The following is a 19,222-nucleotide window of genomic DNA, read 5'->3' on the forward strand; positions in this document are numbered from 1 at the left end:
AAGCAGGGCAAATAATATATAGATTTCCCATACATATGAACTTGAAAGATAAAGGTTTCAGGTAGTTTATATGGAGTATAGTATTGAATTAGGGGAATAATAGAGCCAAAATACATTATGACTTAATCACACTAGAAATTTATTTTTCACATACTGGTCTAAAGTGTTTCTGATTGACATGAAGTTTAGGGAATCAAACTCCTTCTCCCTTTTGCCTCCCTTACCCCCTTACTCCACTTCCTAGGACCTTATTAACTGCCTCTAGCCAACAGAAGGGGAAGAAAGAGGGTGAGGCCAGCAATCCGCTTCCTAAAGCATTGGCTGCTCATATGTCATTGGCTGAAACTCAGGTATTTTAGCTGTGTGCCAAGCAAGAAGAGGAAATAGATTCCTGTGAACTATTAGCAATCTCTGACATAAATAGCATTTTATAACTCTTTTTATTCTTATTCTTTCTAGGAATTTACTTTATTAGTAGGTTCTATGACTGTATTTCTTTTCAAAATAACAAGAACTTAAATATGTGGCTAGAAAAATTTACAGCAAATGAATTTATCAATTAATTTTCCCTGCCTATCTAATAAATTTCACTCTCCTTGTTGAGGAATTTCTCTTGCTCCGTTGGCATAGGAGATAGCAGAGCATAAAGAATTACAGAGGCCATCTCCATAGTTTAGGGAGAACATGCCATTAGGGTATAAATAAAGGTGATTTAACAAAGGTTTTTCTGTTTTTTTAATCACTTTCTATAGGAAATTAGAAGTATAGAGTGCTTAATTTTATAGTTGTGTGTTACAGCTATTTTTATGAGTTATATTTGAAATAGTTCCAATTAAAAAGCGGGACAAATTTAATAGTTGCAGTGTAGCTTTAAAATCTCAAATTTAAGTTTTGAAGCAGTTATTTTTAGCATAACTGAAAGAAAATCTTGGTTAATTGGTTAATAAAATTGGTTAATAATATTGATTAATTGATTAATAAAACGACAGCTAGCAGTATATGCCATATTCCTTAAATAGCCCCCAAAAACAAAACAAAACAAAACAAAAAAACCTGTGTAGCTGAATCTTTTAAGTCTGCCCCTGTGATGTTCTATAAGTCCAAAGATTCTTCTTGCTTTGTGCTGGTTACTGTGGACCTAACTTTAAAAGACCAACACTTAAGTTCCTGAGCCCATGACAGAACCATTTCCTTTGAAGAAAAACAATGGCTTAAGTAAGTTTATTTCATTAATGCTCTTTCCATTGTTTTGAAACACTCATATCTGAATTCAGATGCTCCCCACTCATGACTCAGTCCTGTCTTTTGAGGATGCATTTGTCAGAGATCAACAGATATTTTCTGAGGGCTACTGTACACCAGACTGTGTCCTACAAACAATGGGACTCGGAGATGAATAATGTAATATTCAGGCCCTCTGAGGACTCACATTTGGAAACGGCCTAAGTGCCCTTCAATGGGATGAATTGATAAAGAAGATGTGTTATGTACACAATGGAAAGTTATTTAGCCATGGGAAAGAAGGAAATCCTGCCATCTGTGACAATGTGGATGGACTAGAGAACCTTAGAGTGCTAAGTGAAATAAGTCAGACAGAGAAAGACAAATATAGTTTGATCTCACTTAGATGTGTAACCTAAAAAAGCTGAACTCACAAACAGAGTAGAATGGTGGTTACCAGGGTCAGAGAGTGAAGGAAATAGGAAGATGTTGATCAAAAGGTCACACTTCCAGTTATATGAGTAAGTTCGTGAGATCTATGTGCAGCATGGTGACCGTAGTTAACAGACCATAGCCTCTGCCTTCCCACCCCCAGACCAGCCATTCCCTAGCCCTGGAAATACATCACATGTGAGAAGTCCCAGCCTGCTGGTAAGGGACAGGAGGGAGTGAGGAGATGGGAGCCTTACAAGAACTGAGGCACTTGTAGGTCCTGCTCATTCCCCAGGTTCCCAGGGCAGAACTGGAACTGGGGCCCAGGCACAGCCACCGAGGCTGGGCCTGGGTCTCTCAGCCATTTGGATTTGTTTCCCTGTCCCTCTGTTTGCTTGTAAGTCTGTTAGTCTATTGCTGGGAAGCTCATTACTATGGGCCCTGGTACCTTCCCGGTCTATCCGATACCATTAACCATAAACTGATCTCTTATTATAAAAAAAAAAAAAAAAAAAGTAGTATATATTGGAAAGTTGCTAAGAGCATACATCTTCAATGCTCTCACCAGAAAAAAAGAAATGGTAGATTTATGAAGTGATAGAGATGTTAGCTAATGCTATGGTGATAATCATTTTGCAATATATGAGTATGTCAAGTCAACAAGTCTTTATCTTAAACTTGCACAATGTTATAAGTCAATTATTTCTCAATAAAGCTGTGCAGGTGGGCGGGGGGGGGGGAGACTAACAGACACTCAACTGACTGTGGAAGTTTCAACAGCAATTGCAGCAGGAGAACTAGACCCCAGACAATTTGGCATGGCATTTTGGATAATAAGATCTGAGAAGAGCCTGATTTTGATGAGACAAAAATATTATTTTGATGAGTCAAAGTAAGGGAATGTGTGTTCCAGAAAGAAGGAGCCTTGTAAAGCAAAAGGATAGGCAGGAGAGTCTAATTCCTTTTTTTTTTTTTTTCTAAAGACACATTTATTCAGCGTCATGATCAGACTATTACATTTAGCAATCAACAGCATGGGTGCAAAAAAAAAAATCTACATTAAAACCCTTTGTTGGAATGCTTTACACTTTCCACAGGACAGAAACTAAATTAACCTGTTATACAATTAGTCACAAATACAGTTCTCGAGTTTTTTGACCATACACATGAGTATTGTCTAAAACATGTCTTCTTTGTAGCAGCTAGGCCCTGCCACCACTGTGCTTGGCTGAGGTCTCAAATCTGTTGTAACCTGTAGCTTTCCTGTCACTTCTCTGGCTCTCCTCTCCTGCTAAGCTTTGTTTCCTGGCAGTAATTAAAACCTTCTGCCATTGCCATAGTTGCTGCTGCTCCTGGAACCACCATAGCCACCTTGGTTTCGTAGTTTGGCAAAGTATTGTCCTCCACCACCAAAGGGGCCAGAGCTTCTGCCTCCAAGATTTCCTCCTTTCATGGGTCCAAAATTTGAGGATTGGTTTTTGTAATAGCCAAAATCGTTATAGCTTCCGCCACCTCCAAAGTTGCTTCCATCATTACCAAATCCGTTATAGCCATCCCCACTGCTACCATATCCACCACCACCTCGACTGCCACTGAAGCCACCTCGACCACTGAAGTTCCCTCCATGACCAAAGTTGTCATTCCCACCAAAACCACCTCCACGACCACCACCAAAGTTTCCAGAACCACTTCGGCTTCTTTGGCTGGATGAAGCACTAGCCATCTCTTGCTTTGATAGGGCTTTCCTTACTTCATGGTCGTGGCCATTCACAGGATGGCATTTTTGAATGACAATCTTGTCTACAAAATCATGGTCATCAAATGTCACAAAAGCAAAACCTCTCTTTTTGCCACTGCCTCGGTCAGTCATGATCTCAATCACTTCAATTTTCTCATACTGTTCAAAAAAATAATCTTTTAGATGATGTTCTTCAGTGTCTTCTTTAATGCCACCAACAAAAATCTTTTTCACAGTTAAGTGGGCACCAGGTCTTTGAGAATCTTCTCGGGAGACAGCCCTCTTTGGTTCCACGACTCTTCCATCCATCTTGTGTGGCCTTGCATTCATGACTGCATCCACATCCTCCCTGGTGGCATATGTGGTGAACCCAAAGCCTCTGGAGTGCTTGGTGTTGGGGTCTCTCATTACCACACAGTCCATAAGCGCTCCCTGTTGCTCACAATGGCTCCTCAGACTCTCATCGGTTGTTTTGGAGCTCAAACCCTTGATGAAGAGCTTCCACAGCTGCTCAGGCTCTTTAGGAGACTCTGACTTAGACATGGCAGCAGTGGGAGGGGAGACGTGAACAATGATTACTGTCCAGGGGCAGAAAGGAGAGTTTAATTCCTATGCAAGAGAGAGGGAAGGTCAGTTCAAGTCTCAGAACACCCCATCTGTGGAAGGAGTATGGTGGAAGATGAGGCTAGATGGCCTTGGTCATCTTTTTGAATCATTAATGTGAAGGATGCATATGAGCTCCTGTTCTAATCTCTTCTGCTTGTATCGATAAACTTCGTATCTATTGCATAAATATTTGTAAATTATAAAAACAATGTAGTTTAATTTTAGAAGATTTATAAAACGAAGGAATATACAAAATGAAAACAACTTGTAATATTTACGAGTTGAAGATAATTGCTGTCTTATTCATGAATGAAATACATGCTTACATATTGCAATATTTTATTTTTCACGTTGATCCTGCCTTTTTTACATGACATTTATCGTAAGCATTTTCTCATGTCATTAATGATTTTCAAAAACATTTAATAAGCTGTGTAGCATTCCATTTTATGCATGTGCCATAACTGATTGAATCACTCCCTCATCACTGTACATTTAGATCATTTTCTTTGCTCTAGCAGCACAATACTGAAATAATATAGATAAAGCTAGGCTTCTAATGCTTCGCATTATTGAAGATACCAGAAGGACAAACTTCTTACCCAGACTCTTTATGATGTTGGAGCTCGCCTCTCAACAGCAGCGGGATAAATTCCTGGGCAGTGTATCTGCCCTGGAACATTACAGGTAGCTTGTGGCAGCTGTGTTCATATAGAGTTTGGGGTTCTCCTATCCCTATAAATTTTAAGAATCCGTGTGTGTGTGTGTGTGTGTGTGTGTGTGTGTGTGTGTGTAAGTCATGATGTGATGGAAACTGGATAAAAAAGATAAAATACGTGGCACTTAGTAGCCAAACAACTGTCAGTTATTTTTGCTTTCCTACTCCCTTATATAAGATAATCAAAAAATGTGGATGAAAGGATTTTTTTCTTTTTAAAATACAGTATCCAAGTACAGAATTAGTCTGTGTCCATAAGATCAGACACTCAGGACCAGAGACCCTTTCATCTAGTTTTTGGCGTTGCCTTCGTGATAACACTGGATTGTATAACTAATTGAAATGATCATGGAGAAGTAAGTTGTTGAAGTGAACAAAAAATATAAATAGTCAGGAACAGACTTGATTAAGTAACCTTCTCTTGATAGGACCCAACGGTTGCCATCAGCCTATGTGGCTGAGGTTGTGGAGCACCATGAAAGAATCAGCCTGTCTTTTAAAAACCCATAGTGTTTCATTTCATTGTAATTGCAACGAATTATTGGTTTGTTCAGTTGCTTTCTTTTTGGCAATTTTTCCCCTTCAATTATCCATGTGGGAGAGATGTGATGTTTTGTCACCGGCTGAGAAACCTGTGTCAGGCCGATGGGTGGTTAAGCAGAGATGGAAGCAGATGGTTATAAGGAAATGGTCTGAAAGTAGATAGTCTGTCAGAGACCTGACACTTGCTCAAAGCCAACAGAAGCCACCTATCAGCACATTTCATGGTTAGGACCCACTCAAAGCTGTATCCGAGGACTTCTTATTCAGATATATGGAAACTGTAGTGTTCCGTTTCTTTGATTATTGGCATCACTGAGCTCATTTGGCTCAAAGCAGAATTTCCTGTGATGTAATTTTGTCAGTTTGCAAATAAATGCAGACTATCTATTTTGACTGTCATCTTTACCATCCCTGACATACCATTCAAAGCTCATTTTCCTGAATAGCCAGTAAGTGAGTTCATCAAAATTCATAAAGCCTTTTTTAGCACTGTATTAATAATTAGAAAATGTACAGCAAATTATTACAGAAAGACTCTCTCTAGCCCTCTTGTTCCTACTGGATAGTTTGAGAAAAAAATCAGCTTCTTTCTTCTCCTTCTGGAAATAATCTTGAGGTAGATCAAGTAGGCAGTCTAATCTTTGCTATTAGAAAGTGGCTCGGGGAAGCATAGGAATTAAGACTTTCATGCTTTTTACCCCAATTAAGAGCAGTCTACTTATTATTGTAGAACCAGCAGATGCTTCACATTCATATTATTTTGGGGGCCTAACTATAATGTCATCTAATATATGAAAACTGCATTCCTATTTCAAAAGTAGGTACTTGATTACAGTATAATAAATGAATAAATGTCTTAAGTGATTTACTACTATTTGCAGGAATAAGTCTGGAAGTTTCTGCTCAGCCATGTTTACTCCAATGGCCTACTCTTCATTGATCAGAGTTTCAGAGTGAAGTAATGTCTCTCCTGAATTCACATATTTCTTCATCTGTATTACTCCTTTAGGCCTCATGATATCTACCTTTTATCTACCTTGTATCTACCTTTAGGCTTCATGATATCTACCTTGTTTGTGCTAATGCTGTCTCTTTTTTTTGTTAGACCATGAGCTCTTGGGTATATTCCCATAATATTACCATCTGTGTTTTATATGTTAGACTTTTGATATGATAGACATTTGATATGACAGACCAGTTGAATGAATGGATTAAAGTATTTCAGGTCTCATGTCCTACACATTAGCTACCTTGTAAAAAGGGATAGACCTGCAAAGATGTTTAAGCTTTAATAAAGGAGTTTTCACAGGTCATTTTTGTTAAATGCTTTGTTCAAGTTGTTGCTCATACATCTGAGGGAGTTTCAATGCTATGTTAAAGCATAAGTATTTATTCTTAAATATGCATCAAGAAGCCATTGCAGTGCTCCTCAGCATTGTTGACAGCCCTTTCTTTTCCCTTGACACTCTTGCCCTTAGTTTCTGTTAGACTTGTGATCTTCTCACCTCACTGCTAACAATTCCTCCTGGAGTTCCTCTTCCTTTTCTACCTCCCTTGTTTTCCCCCAAGATCTGCCCTTGGTTCTTTCTTGTCTCTCTCTAATCTCAACTTTAGTAGTTTCATGCAGCCAGTTCTGATTTTTGTAGCATCTTGTACAATCAGTTCTGATTATGCTCCCCTCGTGTCTCCAGCCCTGGTATCTTTTCCCAGAGCGTCTGTCTCATTTTTCTCTCCATCTAAATCTCATTCCTAGCAGAATTGCTATCCTATTATACTCAACATTTCTACAATGAAGCTTCTGAATATTCTGAATGTGTATTTTTTATGTATATGAACAAAAATAGACACATGGTTAAAAACTCAAACAACATAAAGCTTAGAATGAAAAGCAGTAAAGCAGTAGCTCCCTGACTCACTTTTTAGAAGGCTTTCTTAAAAGAAGTTCCTTCCCTGAACTGCAAAACCAGAAAATGCCCCCAAAGACAATCTTTTTCTATTTCCCAAAGATGGTACATGACTAGTATCATACCCGATATGCAGGAGAGAAGTTAATTTATGACCTACACAGGATGACTTAGGACAAGCGTAATTCTCTTATGAAGGTCCAGTTGAGACAAAATGCTAGGGGGGGACCATTTTTAATTTTAGTATATTTATACCGTGCTTTAATTAGTCAATTTTAGACATTACCAACAACTTTCTTGATATGACAGATGAAGATTTGCCTCCCATATACCACTTTCCCATATGCCTCTCATTCTCATGCAGGTTACCTTTTCCTTTTTTTTTTTTTTTTTTTTGCAGGTTACTGTTTCTGCCTTCAGCAATATATATTTTCACCTTCATTTTTTGTTTTATCTACTCTAGATAGCATTTCTCGATTCTCCATTATGTAAAATAAAGATACTGCTTCTACTCTTTACCTCCATCTCCCAGCCTCTCTCTTCTGCTTTCTCCTACCTCCAGTCTTTTTTACATTATCAAGACTGATAAGTTCTATTCAGTAACCACATGAAATATCCTATGTGTTCACTAATTGATTAGGTCTAAAATTTGAAAATTCATACTATTTACATTATTGTGACCATGCAAATATTATTCACTAGAGAGACAAGTCGCATATGTATAATAATTCTCATCTTTAAAGCGTTTTGTTTTGTTTGTTTTTTCCTGAAGTTTCTAATTGACAATCATTTTCCTTTTATACTCTATCATAAATTCACTATTTAAAATTAACTCTCCATCATGTCTTCTGGCATATAGACTTCTGTATCAGTCTGCATTCAATCAGGAAGATGGAGCACAGTTATGAGAGGAGTTTGGGGAGTGAAGATCTGCAAGGCTGCAGTCTGAGGATTTGAGAAACCCTCATTTATTACTTCAGAATGACACATTAGAACTGGTGAAAGAAGCCAGAGCTCATAAGAATCACTGACACTGATTGCCATGACTTCCCCCAAATAATGGCTTCTTCCTCACTTCTCTCTGACAAATCTCAGGAGTTCCACTCCTGGTTAAACACAGAACTATACAGAGAAAGAGCTTCTGGGAAATGTAGTCCCCAGCCTTAGAAATAGAAAATGCTTGGTAACAGCATATATCCCCTACAGCTTTTTTCTAAAATACTTCCCTTCTAAAAACTTCCCTAAAAAAAAAAAAAAAAAAATCTTCCCTAAATAAGAGATAGGATTAGAGCAAAGATATGACACAATCTGACAAATATTTTAATCGGATCATCTGGATGCTATGAATCCAGAATGAACTGACTGTAGAGGAGGAAAAATAGAATTAGGAATCATCATTAGGCTATTATATTAATTCAAGTGAGATATGATGGTGACATGGACTGGAATGGTAAGCATGAAGGTGGCTAGAAGTGGTGATTGGATTCTAGATATATTTTGAAGACATTGCCAATGTGATTTTTGGATAGATTTGGTAAGAGGAATAAGAGAAAGAGAAATTAAGAATAAATCTAAAGCTTTTTGCCTGAGTAATGGGATGGTGTTGCCATTTGATGAGGTAGGGAAGACTTCAAAAGGAGCAGTTTGATAATCAAGTAGAAACATTGAGTGAAAAACTGAATAATTGGGTGAGAAAACTAATAGGTTTGGAAGAGAAGAGAGTGAACTGAGAGAAAGTGTGAATGAGGTAATGTATTATTTTCCTAGGGCTGCTGTGCAAAAGTACCACAAACTGGGTGGCTTAAAATAACAGGAATTTGTTATTTTATAGCTTTCAGGACTCTAAGTCCAAAATCAAGGTATTATCAGGGCCATGATCCTTCTGAAGACTATGAGAATCCTTCTTGTCTCTTCCAGCTTTGGGTAGCCCCAAGGATTTTTTAGCTTGTGACTGTTTAACTGCAATTTCTGCCTCCATCTTCATATTGGCTTTTTGTACATGTGTTTCTCTGTGTCTTCTTTTCTGAAAAGGGCACCAGTCATTGGATACAGAACCCACCCTAAATCCAAGATGATTTTATATCAGGATCCTTACCTAATTATATCTGCAGAGACTCTATTTCCAAATAAGGTCAAATTCTGAGTTCCAAATGGACGTAAATTTGGGGGGATCATTATTCAACACACTACAGGTAGTTTTCAGTGTATTGATGGTGGTTTGGCAATTTAAAGCTCTAGTACTAGATGAAACGATTAGGAAGGTAGTAGAGAGAAAAGAAAAGACTAAAGAATAGATCCCTGGGAACTCATACTTTTGGATTTTGAGATGATAAAATCTGCAAAGAAGCCGAAGATATAAAGGCCAGTGATGTAAAAACAACTAAAAAATGGTATGTTTTTGCAAAATGATGAAAGTATTTCAAGGAGAGAGGGATAAACTACTGGTAGGTCTTTCTCTGCCTTGATTTAAACCTTTATAAAATAAGTAAATAAATAAACCTTTATAAAATATTTTTAAAAAAATACTGCATGGACATAGATTTTCTAAATGAATTATATGTCATAAAATATTTTATTCTGCTTTCATAATATTTGAAAGTTGTGCTGAGTATAGACTTCTAGGGTCAAAATAAGTATTTCACTGTGCTATAGCATGCAGTGCTACACATGAGTAAAATGATGCTAGACTAATTCTCATCCTTTTGTATGTAACCTATTATTTCTCTCTGGAAGATATTAAGATTTGTATTTTATACGTATTGTGAAATTTTACAGTGTGTGTTTAGATGTGAATCTTTGTTTTGTTCATTTGCAAGGCAGTGCTGCATATGGAGTAAGAGTTTGATCTCTGTATCTAGGGTGTTTGGGTTCAAATCCCAGTTTTGTTCTTCAATAGTCTTGGGGAAATTACTTAAATTCCCTTAAAAATTGCTTGCCTACATTATTTCTCTTTAAAATAGGGAACACAAAAAATAAATAAATAAATAAATAAAATAAAATAAAATAAAATAGGGAACAGTAATATTTCTACTTTGTGGGACAACTGTCAGCACTAAATGAATATATATATATATGCATATTTTTTTCATATATATATATGAAAATTGCAAGGAATGGTGGCTCCTACATAGTAAGCCATCCATAAGTATTGACTATCAGGTCAGTTTTCATTATTAGGGACCTTGGTATGGGGGCCTTTTAATCTGAAGTCTCTACAGTGAAGAGTTTTTATTGTTGTTTTTAAAGATATTTTTCTCCCATTGACTTTTCTATTTTCTTGGTATGAATTTTGTCTTTAATCAGAAGCTGGACTTTTTAGGTTGGTGCTCTTTGCTTTTTTCTATTATATTTTTCATCTATTTTCTATATGTTATACTTTTCAAGATACTACTTCTATTTGATCTTCCAAGCCTTATATTACATTTTGAAATTTCTCAGCTATTGTATTTTTAATTTCCAAGAACTCTTCTTTATTCTCTGAATATTCCTTTTTAAATAATACTATGTCATTTTCTTATGGATAAAATAGTCTATCAAATCTATTTGAAGATATTAGCAAGAAAGGTTTTAAGGTCTGTTATATAAGTTATTTCTATTTCCTTCAGGGTCAGTTTTTCTGATGGTATAGCTTGGTTATTAGATTATTCAAATAAGCAAGTGAATGTTACATATTTTTCTTAAGTCTTTGTTGTCTCTTGATTTCACATTAATGTTTAAGAGTGAATAAATAGAAAAACTGATTTTGAGCTCTGATATGAAAGATAAGGTTGTTGACTGGCAAACTTACAATAAGTAAGCTAAAAGAGAGCCAGGTTTTGGGTGGGGGGGTTTATATGTATAATTTGAGATCTTTAAACACCGAAATGAAGAAACTTTGTTCCAAAGGATGATAACTCTTATCTTAGCTGCCCCATTTCATCCAGTTTATCTATTTTTTTTAAAGAAGAACCATCTAGTAAATTGAACACCAATAAAAAACAAATTAAAAAAAAATAAAATAAAACAGATACTAAACAATATATCCTTTAGAAATGCATCAATAAATAAAAATTTTAAAAAAAAAGTAAAAAAAAAAAATAAAGAAGAACCATCTATTCTGGCTTTAAGGGTAAATGCTTTTTTTCAGCAGTCTGCTGAAGGTGGGAAGAGGTAGATGGATTGATTATTCACCAGTAGACTTTTAATTAAACCAGTTACTTTCAACTCCATGTCTCACATTAGCTTTACATGGTATTTCACGTATCCTTAGAATTCTTCAGGGAAGATTACTGCCCTCATCACCTGTAGCACCTCATTATTATGTATATCTTCTAAGCTGTGGCTTCCTTTGCTCTGACTATACCATTTCAACTATATTCTGTTTTCCAAGGAAAAACAAAACCTTTGAATTCTGAATTTTCTTTTCTACTGATGGTGTTTTTCCTTTTGTCTTTGTTAATATAATCATCACGTTGTACACTTTAAATGTCTTACAATTTTATTTGTCTGTTATATCTCAATAAAATTGGAAAAAATAAAGTTGTTTTTTTTTAAAAGAAAGGTTAAAAATATATATTTAGGAATAAATCCTGGCAAAATAGTGTAAGACATCCTTTCAGAAAATGACAGGCTATAAAACTATAAAAATTATTAGAGAAAGAGGAAATATATCATGCACCTGAATTAAAAGATTTAATCATGTACAGATGTCAGACCAATCTATAGAATTAATGCAGACTTCCCCCTCCCTCATTTTTTTGTTTTGTTTTGGTGAGAAATTCACAAAGTGATAGGCGAAAAGCTCAAAGGATCAAGATACCTTTGAAAAGCGGGGGGGGGGGGGGGGGGGGGGTGCTTTCTCCAGGAGTGAAGTAATATTTCTAAAGCAAGTTTAGAAACCTTATCCCACCCCATCCCCCCCAAAAAAAACACCTTATGATAGTTGCTATCAAGGCAAAACACAAGGAACACATGACATGGGAGAAAGTACAAAAAACAATGAGCACTAGGAGATCTAACAGGCTTTGGAGTCAAGGAAGGCTTTCTCAAAGGAAATTAATTTCAATATGAGACAGAGACAAGCCAGAAATAGTTAACTGGATAAGGCAATGAGAAACAGAGAGGAGCATTTTAGGCAGTAGGGACAGCATAGACAAAGACTATGATGGAATAAAAGAAACGCTAAAATACTAAAACCTCAGGAACCACAAGAAAAATAAGTTGTTTTGATCTTCTTCCTTTGTATGGTATGTCCCTGGACATGTGTAATGTCCGGGCCAGTCTTATATCAACACAGGGACTATGAGAGGGCCTTGTACACTGACTGAAGATAAGCGTTTGAGAAAAAAATGCTTTCTTATCCCTATTTCCCCTGTTTTTTTCCCTAAAGTTTTTTATTACCTTTTTTCCTAGATCATGATAAAAAAAGGATACTGCCCTTAGTTTTACCCTGTCCCATCTGTCCAACATAGAAGTGCTACCGTGTTCCTCCCAAAGTATGCCTTAGATCTATCACATCATCCAATGTTAAAGACTCTTCAGTGGCTCCTGATTGTCCACAGAAGAAAAGACATTCTCTGATCTAAACCCTCATTGCAAAACTGTATTTTCCTCTCCTCCTTTCCAAGTAATCAAATGACATAAGCAAGCATGCTCTATAAACCCTGAAGGGTTATTTCAGCTATGGAGGTGGAATTTATACATATTAATAGCCTGTATAAGCCAGGTACCACTCCTGTGAGGCCTTGCATAGTTAATGGTAGAAAACAGCAAACTATTAACAGAGAGAATTATTTCTCATTCAAAACCAAAATACTCAGAGAGATTTGGCAAGATCTTCAAAGTTACATAGCTAATAAGCCAAAGAGCTGGAATTCACTCACATTAAGGTACACACTGAGATATTTCAAAGCAGAAGCTGTTTCTGCAAGTGTTGGTCTTGAAAGGCAGTTGGCAGTTGAGAGGGTTTGGGTCTATTGCATGAGCTTGGGTGATGTATTTGTTCTCCCTGCTTCTTTGTGACATAGGGATAAGAATATCTCTCATGGTTGTAGTGAGGACTAAATGATACGATGACATCGTTATGTGTTTTGTATTTGTATTATGCTTTTCTTAAGAGCAGTCATTAACTTCCTAATTATGAACTCTAAAGTAATGAAAATAATTTTCACTAAATCTGCAATGTTATCGCCCAACTTGTGAAGAGGATTTTATGATTTCCAAAGCTTATTTACATATGTTGGCCTATTTTTTTTAATGAATATGGAAAAAAATCAGTCATGAAATTTTGGACTGTATTTTTTTATCGAGTTCTGGTGTAGTTATTAAAAATAATGTAACGCTCAAAAGAGTTTGCATTCCTTGAACATTCACATCTAAATGTTAAAAGCAGACTCCCCAGAAGCTCAACAAGAGGCAGAGGGAAATGACCTTGTGATTTAAAAAAAAATGCTGCAGATAATCTAGAAAACAAATAATCCACATGTGGGTAATCAAGAGTTGATTAATTGTTTTCAGGGTGTTTAATTGCCTGCTGTTTATCAATATAATTTAAGTACCAGTACACAGGACAGTGATATAAATAGTCCAAGTACTATTTTTTATGAGAAATGATGTCAGGTTTTTATTAATGATAAAGAGGATGAAAGAACTCTCATTATTTGACTTTGCCATTAAACATAGTGTGCTCATTTTAAAGAACTGGATTTTCTTCTGTAGAGAGTAGCAACTAATCAGTTTCCTCTTAGCTTAAAAGTGATTAAGGTTAAAGTGATTAGGTTCCAACACATTAGGAACTGTTTTGGGTGTGGATTATTCTAGACATTTGCATGTTTTTTTATTCTTAGTTATGTAGTTATGGTAGAAATCACTTTTACCATATATGAGAATGAAGTTGCTTATCAAGTGTCTCATTCTGTAGCTATATTTAATTTTACATGGAGATAATTTGTCATTGTCTGAAGTGACCCTTAAATGCTGATGGCAACAGCCATTTTCAGTTGAAACCAGTGGTCCGTGGGACATTGTATAAGGAATCCATTCTTGTGTTGTCATACCTGAGGGAGACAAGGAAAACAAGACACTGACATATGTGAGCTTTTTTTGTTTTTGTTTTTTTTTTTTGTATCTTTTCCTTTCTTATTTTTCTGCTTGTTGGTTTGTTTTTAATGATTGCCTCAAAACATATGTGCTTTCTAGAAAATCTATCCTCAACAGTGCCTTCCACTTTTATTATCCAAGTCAATTTTGATCCCCGGGGTATGACTACTGTTCATGACCGCTGTTGGGTGGCTAAATATTATTTGGAGTTTGATTCTCTATGCTCTGGGATGGCATTTTAATATCATCACTAGATGACTCTTCTAATGTTGCTACTGAGAAAGTTTTAGTTGTCCCTAGGCAACAGGAAACTAGTTCCTTTCTAAGACAGAATATGTAATCAAACCATAGTTTTTCATAAAATGTCTTTTTAGTTTTCCATAAAATGTACCTACAGAGTACAGAATTAAGGGCTTTATAATCAAAACTAAATAATTTGAGCTTATACATCCTGTACTAATCTTTTTGAATACTTTTATTCAGTTCAGAAAGTAATTTGTTCAGACATAACAGTTCTCAATTGGAATGAAATAATAACATTTTTTTTCTCTTTTAGGTCTGATGTTCCCTGTGTATCTAACTCAATTAGATAATGTGAATTTTGGGTTTTAACTGACCAAAAGAAAATAGCCAAGAAATTAATTCTTTGAATTTTTGTCTTTACTGTTTTCTGATATTATACTATGTAAAGCACAATATGTGCATATTTGAAAATGCACTCAATATGTGTGTCATTTATATAACTCATAGTAATATTCAAATTTGTGTATAGAGAAAATATACTTCTTAATATGGATCAGATTTCATTTGTTCACTTACTAAATATTTACTGAATAACTAAGAACATATATACCATCAAATAGCTTACAGATGAGGCTGTTTGTTTTAGCTTTGGCTTTAATTAGAACCATGAGCCAAATAAACATGCCTTCTGGTGGGAAATGCACACTTGGGTGATTCAAGCACACTCATTTTCTACTGACTTTCACCAAGCAGAAAAGTTTGCATATACAAATCAAAACAAGCAAGAACGTGAAAGTATCAAATGAAGCACTATATATTATCTGGCTAGTTTTTCTTCACTATCCTCAATAATAGCATGTATATAATTTTAGGAATGACATGAGCATCCTAAATATTTTATAAATTATGTCATATTTAAATTACTTGAGTTATTTCACTACATGAGGAAATACTCAGCAAATCCTTCTGAAATGTGAATATGGAGCACTTATTTGTATGGAACAAAATACAGTATTTTGGTGTTTCCAAAACTTTAGTCATTTTTTATACTAACTTCATAATTGTTGTTATATTTATATAATGTTTATACCAGTATTCCCTTAATATTATTTCTGTAATCTCTCTCACTTTTTAAATTTAAATATAATTTCACTACTGTACTATCCCTTAATATTATTTCTGTAATCTCTCTCACTTGTTAAATTTAAATATAATTTCACTACTGTACTATTAGTATCACTTGCTATAAATGGAAATAATTCAGAAATATAAATACATGGCCATTAAAATATAGTTGTATCACCTAAATAACATCCCACTGGTGGCAGATATATGACATGTGGGGAAACACTTCCTATATGATTGCAGATTCAGATTTTTATAAATTCTCTTAAAACACAATTTAGATATATATTAAACTCAGCGAGGGCAGACATTACTTATGGTTTGTGCATCTTTGTTTCCCTACTACTTAGTACTTGGCACATAACAGGCATTCAATAGAAAATTGAATGGCAAATTAATGAGTTGGTGCATATATTTGCATATTCCTCCTCTAAAGTTAAAATAATTAAATAATAAAAGCAGAAAGTGAAAATACATTTTAAAAAAGAAAACACCTTTTATCCAGTCTTCGTTTGTATCCACAGTCTTCAAAACAAATAATATAATTCAGAGCATTCTTATTAAACTTTAGTGAGCATGTTTATATCTCAGGGAAGGGTGCTACAATGTAAGAGAGAACTGGTGTGAGGCAATAAGGAGTGGGCCTAGCAACTGGGAAGAATGAGTAGAGAAAGTAAATGAGAAGTAAAAATTGAAATATGTATCTGTGTCATGAGATACGAGTTGCATGAGTTGCCCCACAACTGTGTTCGGGCAATAAAAAAGGACTATATTAAAGGCTAAATATACATGCAAAAGTTGTTTCAGTGGAGAAGGCCTGTTCCATTAATAGTTATTTGCAAATCACCAACACTAATGATCAGATTCTTCTAAAACGAGATAGTCTGCAACATCCCCCCTCATGGCCTTTCTTCCAATAAACTCAATTCTAAAGCTTAAATTCCAACCTGTTTTCTTTTGTCCATGCACTTAAGAAATGACATAATCAATTTTCTGCATCATTTGGGTTGGAAGAAAGACTGTATTAGGCTGAAATGAGCATAGCATTTTAGCCCCATTTATAATCGGAGATTCATCATTTAGGGAGGGACCTGAAATACAAATAGGCTGTTCCATAAAGCCTAGGAGGCCTCAGTAAATGGAAGCAATCCACATCAGCTATTTGTCAAGAAGTCAATGGTTAGCTGATTTTACCACTAACAATTATTTTGGCAGTAGGAATTACTGACAGTAGGAACTAACTCTTCAGAAGAGGAACTATAGATGCAAAAACATTCTTAATTCAGAAATACTGTTAAAATTTTGCAATTATATATATATATATATATATATATATATATATATATATATGCCTATTACCTAATCTAAGAGAATTGTTTGCACCTTATTTTAGTGAAGGGACTCTGAGTTTATCAAGAAGTAAATGAGTGATGGCTTATTTCTCTCAAAAAAAAAAACAGTATATTTATTTGTTCAAAAAATTGTCTCTTCCAAAATTGAATATAGAAAAAGGGAAATTTAAAAAGAAAATGAGCGATGCCTGGGTGGCTCAGTGGTTGAGCATCTGCCTTTGGCTAAGGGGTGGTCCTGGAAACCCAGGATCGAGTGCCACATCAGGCTCCCCTCAAAGAGCCTACTTCTCCTTCTGCCAGTGTCTCTCCCTCTGTCTCTGTCTCTCATGAACAAATAAATAAAATCTTCAAAAAAATAAAAAGAAAGAGAAAATGAAAGGAATATGTATTTCCAAGATTTGGGAGTTAAAGGAGACTGAAGTAGGAAGGAAGTACATTGTGTGGAACTGAAGTGGACTGTCTTCAGCTGTGATAGGACTCCAAACAACAAGACTTCCCTTCAACACGAGGGACATCGTCATGCCTGGTCACTGCACCAGAGACTGTCATGCAGGTGTGGGAAGCATATAAGAAAGGGCTATCCTACATTGGCGAGTGAAATCTTCAGTCATGGCATAGGACTGTCAAGATGGAAGTAGGGTTCATGTGAATATTTTTGGCAGCTGTGATGATGGGGTGCCATCTTATCATTCATCAGGGTATGAGTCAATCAGAGCACCCAGAAACCCAGAAGGTATCTGAGAAGAAGGGGGCACTCTATAAGTCAACTCCAGAAAATATTTTTTCCTCTATGAGCAAAGGAAGAGACTTGGATTGGCGTTCGATATTCTCCTCATTAACAGACTGAATGAATAAACCCATAGTATCAGATAAGACTTTTAAATGGCAGCGTGCAAAAATCTGACCCAAACAGGAGAATAAAGGGCTTTCATTCTTTGGGAGAAGCAATTAAGCCATTGGAGGAAATATGTGAGACTGAAGTTATATAGCTCTGTTTACTTTTTTTAAGGTTTTATTTATTTATTCATGAGAATACACAGAGAGGAGAGAGAGAGAGAGAGGCAGAGACACAGAGGGAGAAGCAGTCTCCATGGAGGGAGCCCGATGTGGGACTCGATCCCAGGTCTCCGGGATCACATCCTGGGCTGAAGGCGGTGCTAATCCACTGAGCCACCAGGGCTGCCCCAGCTCTCTTTGTTTAGACAATTTTCCCAATTTCAATCTACCTCTGCTTTGATGAAGGAACACACACCTGAAAGTCAGGCAACCGTGGACTTTTAGGTGACCTTGATTAAATTCCATAATTTCCTTTTGCCTCATCTTTCTTTCCTATGCTCATTACACTATCTGGCAAGATTTTTTTTTTTGGGGGGGGTTGAATAAGGTAATATATGTGAAACCCATTAAAAAGTGACATAAATGGTATATTATTCTTGAAAGCATGAAGCATGTTGCTTTTGCTACTGGAGATGAATGATATTTTAGTGAGGATAGTAGGTTTTGCTTATAGTAATTAAAAGACCCTAAAATCCCAATGGCTAAAAGCAAAAAGGTTATTTCTTGCTCATACTCTGCCCCTCCCAACTGGGAGAGGAATGTGCCCCCCATTACCCTTACTCAGGAACTCAGGCTGATCTTTATTTAGAGCCCCTGGAGAATGCTGGTCATTGTGATGGGGAAGGGTGCATGTGAACCACAGGCTGCATCCTAAAGTCTCTGCCCCGAAGTGACACATGACACTTCCTAATTGGCTCCATGCATTCACATCCCAATCCTAGCTTGTGTCTAAGAGAAGAGCTAGAAACATATGGTGAGCAGCACTAATGACTCTCATAGATTGTTTCATTTTTTTTCCATTTTGGATGACTTCTTCAACAGAGAAGCCAACTAGATATTTCTCCTGTTACTCATACCACTACCTGCTTTCTATATGGCTTTCAACAACCAAGCGGACTTTCTGGAGTTTGTGTTTTCTCAGTTTTAAGGATTTGCTGGCACTAAAATATCCAGTAGCTGTCTAGCAGAATATTTTAGTTTTAGGTAGAGAAAAGCAGTAATTGTGTAACATCCCATTTTTGTTCTCTTTGCCAAACAGACATTGACGAGTGCTCTGATGGCTTTGTTCAGTGTGACAGTCGGGCTAACTGCATTAACCTGCCTGGATGGTACCACTGTGAGTGCAGAGATGGCTACCATGACAATGGGATGTTTTCACCAAGTGGAGAATCCTGTGAAGGTCAGTACAAAGAGAAGAACTAGAGTT

The 19,222-nt window shown here is 36.1% G+C and overlaps 2 protein-coding genes across 3 annotated transcripts in view; one reads left to right on the forward strand and one right to left on the reverse strand.

Annotated features, from left to right (window-relative positions):
- The window catches only part of NELL2 (neural EGFL like 2), a 381,434-nt gene that overhangs the window by 339,111 nt on the left and 23,101 nt on the right, over nucleotides 1-19,222 (forward strand). For both annotated transcript variants that reach the window (XM_072798247.1, XM_072798246.1), the window contains exon 17: nucleotides 19,055-19,195. In XM_072798247.1, coding sequence (XP_072654348.1) covers nucleotides 19,055-19,195 — 141 coding nt within the window. The remainder of the gene's footprint in view (nucleotides 1-19,054; nucleotides 19,196-19,222) is intronic.
- Nucleotides 2,622-3,934, reverse strand: LOC140616816 (heterogeneous nuclear ribonucleoprotein A1-like). The gene has a single exon (XM_072797556.1). It carries the CDS (start codon nucleotides 3,932-3,934, stop codon nucleotides 2,969-2,971), a length of 966 nt encoding a protein of 321 aa, XP_072653657.1. The 3' UTR covers nucleotides 2,622-2,968.

This window comes from Canis lupus, chromosome 25, assembly GCF_048164855.1.
Source record: "Canis lupus baileyi chromosome 25, mCanLup2.hap1, whole genome shotgun sequence".
Classification (NCBI taxonomy): Eukaryota; Metazoa; Chordata; class Mammalia; order Carnivora; family Canidae; genus Canis; species Canis lupus.